Source organism: Emydura macquarii, unplaced genomic scaffold (assembly GCF_026122565.2).
Source record: "Emydura macquarii macquarii isolate MOO-44397 ecotype Brisbane River unplaced genomic scaffold, CSIRO-AGI_Emac_v2 contig_2287, whole genome shotgun sequence".
Taxonomy (NCBI): domain Eukaryota; kingdom Metazoa; phylum Chordata; order Testudines; family Chelidae; genus Emydura; species Emydura macquarii.
The window spans coordinates 268,322-273,014 of record NW_027132424.1 but is presented as its reverse complement, the minus strand read 5'-3'; the positions used below and the strand labels follow the sequence as shown (position 1 = coordinate 273,014).

At 43.6% G+C, this 4,693-nt stretch overlaps 1 protein-coding gene across 1 annotated transcript; it reads left to right on the top strand.

Moving 5' to 3' along the window:
• Positions 1–542: 542 nt before the first annotated feature.
• On the top strand, positions 543–1,520 carry LOC137161207 (olfactory receptor 6B1-like). Its single transcript, XM_067560315.1, has one exon. It carries the CDS (start codon positions 558–560, stop codon positions 1,518–1,520), a length of 963 nt encoding a protein of 320 aa, XP_067416416.1. The 5' UTR covers positions 543–557.
• The last annotated feature ends 3,173 nt before the right edge of the window (positions 1,521–4,693 follow it).

The following is a 4,693-nucleotide window of genomic DNA, read 5'->3' as shown; positions in this document are numbered from 1 at the left end:
ATTGTTCCTTTTCCTACAGTCCACTGAAATGCTGACTGCACCAGGATACATGCTTAGATTATTTCCATTCATTGTAATTGAAGATTGGTGCCTAAGGACACTAGACTGCACTGGAAATGTCAGTGCAAGATTTCAGTTGATGTATTTATTGATTTTGACGCCTGAGACATCACATGATTCTGCCATTGTCAGAAGTGAAATACAGCTTTGAAGCATCACTGTCAAGCCCCTCTGTGTCACTAGATGGGATACGATAGTAGATAAAGAAATGCTCTGCTCTGCCATATCAGTACGTGACTACCGGAGAACTGGACCGTTGTTACTGTAGTTATTGCTCTGATAGTGCACAGGGTGATCTGTATGGGTACCAGTGTTCTTTTCTCGAATTGAGACACCTGCCCCTTTTCTCTGAACTCTACATTTAGTCTTAAAATGTCATCCTGTGATCAGGAGAAGAGGAGCTTTGGATTATTTTTAAAATTAATTCACAAGACTTTAACTCTTAACTCTGTGCTCTGCACCAATTCAATTTGTTTTATTATTCCTAGACTCAACCCATGACAGACACAGACTGCAGAAACCAAACAGCCATCATGGAATTCATCCTCCTGGGATTCGGGGATCTCCTTGATCTGCAAATTTTTCTCTTCCTGGTGTTCCTAGTGATCTACATCACAACTGTGGCCACAAACACCCTCATTGTGGTGCTTGTTATGACTGATCGGCACCTTCACACCCCCATGTACTTCCTCCTGGGAAACCTGTCCTGCTTGGAGACCTGCAGCATCTGTATCATCCTGCCCAGGATGCTGGCCAGTCTCTTGACTGGGGACAGAACCATCTCGGTCAGTGGCTGCTTCACACAACTGTATGTCTATGGTTTTCTGGTAGGTACCGAATGCTATCTCCTAGCAGCGATGTCTTACGATCGGTATTTAGCGATATGTAAACCCCTGCACTATTCCACTCTTATGAATCCCAGGTTGTGTCTCCAATTGGCTGCTGGGTCCTGGTTAAATGGTTCTTTGGCTCCTGCCATCTTTCTCTTCTTCCTATCACAGTTAATATTCTGTGGGCCGAATAAAATTGACCTTTTCTATTGTGACTCCATCCCACTGATGGAACTCTCCTGCAGTGACACACACCTGGTCATATTGCTGGATTTCATCCTAGCCTGTGTATTCACCCTGCCTCCATTCCTGCTAACCCTGACATCCTACGTGTGTATCATCGCCACCATCCTGAGAATCCCTTCCACTACCGGGAAGCAAAAAGCCTTTTCCACCTGCTCCTCTCACCTCATCGTGGTGACAGTTTTCTATGGAACCTTAATGATCGTCTACCTGCTACCGAAACATGACACACTGCGAGAGCTGAACAAAGTGGTCTCTCTCTGCTACACGGTCCTGATTCCCCTGGTAAACCCCCTCATCTACAGCCTGAGAAACAGGGAGGTCAAGGCAGCCTTGAACAAAGCCATGCGTAAATGTGGCTTTCACAAAACCATGCAGAGACTTTGAGATAATAACTTAATCTGAGATTTACCTTCGATTTAGCCAATCAGCCCCCATTAAAATGAAGTTGAAAATTCCCATTGAAAATCTCAGCTCCAGTATGAAAAATACATAGATAATTGCAGAGAGTTACTGAGGGTATTTACAGTCCCACACTCTGTTCATGTAACACAATGTATAGGAAAGTGAGGCTGAGGACAGCTCTGTCCCTTTCTCATTAATAGCACCTATACACACAGTATCATAGTATTTTTCTCCTTGGTGTTGGCTAAATGCTCACCCTATTGGGGTGGGTGCACAGCATCTGAACATGCACAATGCTGTCTTTGTGTAAGGTGTAAAATCCACTAACAATCCAAGTAAATCCCTTTGTATATCCTCTGTTCATTGTTTCTCTATGTTAGATAATAAAATCTTGTAATCAGGCAGTTTAATTCAAATAAAACACAAGAGGTGACATCCTGTTTGTTGCTACAGTTTCTTATGCCCCTGAGGACGCAGCGGAAAATCCAGGAGGAGCTTGGGTAAGCGTTGTTCACCCAAAGGGAAGGATCAGGGAGTGAGGTGGCCATAACAATGTTCCCATCAGGGCGTGTTCAGCTGGGCACCAGGAGGAGGAGAGACACAATTGTAACCATGTTTTTATATCCACTAAAAAGCCATTTTTGATCAAAATAAATGTTTCTGTTAGAAATAACCCAACAGGTTGTCCCGGGGGTGGATTGGGGAGACGGAATCCTTTATTGCCGGCTCATTCCACCTCGACGCCGTTAGTGAGCAACAAGGCGGTTACTTTACAATCCTTTTATCCATAACAGTATGTAAATGTATGCATTTCCAGAAAGCCCCATACACCCTTATTTGGTTACATTGACACTTCTAAAATAAATATTAACAACTACATAATTAATACAATTATACCCACTCCTGTTTGTTGTTTACAGGATTACCATACAGAGGTCAGGCACATCATCTTAAAACCTGTACATTTTACACTAACATTCTTTGAAGTAAAGGCATGCCGGGGAAGAAGGAAGATAATGCTTTCTTCCCACCAAAAGACCTTGCACAGAAATAGCCATAGATATTTTATTAACCTCATTCCCAGCACAGTTGGCCAGGGAGGGAGGAGAAGAAGAGAAATAACAGACTCTAACTAGAATTCACACCAATTAATAGAAACAAGGTTTGCCTTTGCCTTGATCTTGTTCTCTGTAATTTAGGCCTGACCACTTGTCCAGCTTTTAACTCTTTACTCTCCTACAGTTTCCACAATAGAAATAATAACTCTGGGGGCAAGATATGTGGGGACGTACGGCTGGAAAATCTGCCACCCCTGAAAATGTGCTTATTGCCATCAAATGCATGTACATTGTCATCGAGATGATCTGTAACAGCTAGCCGCTAATATCTCCAAAGGCTGGTGATGGGGAACTAGATGGGGAGGTTCTTTGAGTTACTACAGAGAATTCTTTGCCAGGTGTCTGGCTGGCGAATCTGCCCACGGTGACGTTCCCCTCTGCAATCTAGACCCCAACTAGCACTTGCTTTACCATGTGAACACCCCACTTCTGGGTCAGCCCACGCACAGACTCCTGCAAGCCAGCATCTCTTACCTTAGCCAGTGAGTGCTTCTGGCTGGCCAATCACAGGATTATGGAATAATGTGACCCCCGGCCAGTATCTCCGGTCCCAGAAGTAACCCTGGGAACTGCCATCTTAGAGTTCACTAGACTCTGCAAGCTCATTGGTTAGTCAATTGATCAAAGAAATTGATATGTGTCATGCTGGCTGGATTGCGGGGGGGTGTTATATTTTTAACATCAATATGTCAGAATCATAATAATTCATGTGAGATATGCCATGTCAGGTACTGTTAGAAAGGCTATAATGTGCTAAGTAAGATGATGATGTTTATGTTCATGTGTTATGGGTGTAATGGAAGTTATGGATATGTTTGTATCTATATTTCAATTTGTGCTGTGTTTCTGGGCGACACCCCAGGCGGGATGGCTGCAGCACTAGCCTCCTTCATGGCTCATTAAGGAAATTCACAGGTACAATGGGCCTAGGGAGAGAAGCCAGGGATATACCTGATGAGTCACCAGGACTTACTCATGTGACCCTGGACTCCATCTTATTCCTGTAAATTTCCACAAGCAGCATGGCAAAGGCCAAAGGACATAAAGGCAGCTGCATCACATCCATTTTGTCTTCAGTCTTCACCTACCTCTGAATCAACTCATCTACAGCTGAACTGAACTGAAGCTGTGAAACAAAGGACTGAGACCCATCTAGGTACTGGATGTGCACCAGAGGGACCATACAAGTCTGCAAACTCCACAATTCTACTAGAAACCTGATATATATGGACTTTCCAGTTATTTCTATGTATATGATTGCTTTCATTGTATAATAAATCTTTCGTTTCAGTTACTAAAGGATTAGCTGGCTGCATGGTATTTTGGGTAAGATCCAAACTTATATTGGTCTGGTACTGTGGCTGACCCTTTGGGGTTAGGAGAACCTTTTTGGTAAAGAGCATAGAGTTTAAATAACTGATCTCTTTACTGGACCTAGGGGCTGATTGGGAACCCAAGATTGAAATGCAGTGAAGGGGCTGTGTATATATGTATTTTGGCTTCTTGATAACCAGTGTGGGGAATCAGAAGCACTGTTTGTGGCTGGTTGGGAAGTTTGACTTCAGTGTCACCCACCAGTGTTGGGAGAATCTGCTCTTTTTGTACATCCTGCCCTGACCTTGGAATTTTCAGGTGGCTACCCTAGGCACGGATGGGTCACAATATGCTCCAGCTCTGTCACTCTAAATGAAGTCTCCACACACAGCCACACCACATGCACTGCTTTAGATAAAACAAACAAATAAATGTATTAAGTACAGAAAGATTTAAAGTGGTTATAAGCCTACACTGGCATGGTCGTTCCATTTAACTTAAAGTGTGGCAATAGTCAACATAATAAAACCACTTTTGCAAGTGGTGTAGCGTGTAAATCTAATTTCATGGATCGATTTTGCGTCACTGTAGACAGAGCGTAATGTAATTGGACATTAATGGCGTCCGGGAGGTACCCCATAGTGCCCCATTGCAACCACTCTGGACATTCGCGCTCTGGTGTTACGTTGCCACGCAAACTGGAAATGCCCCCTACCCTCATGC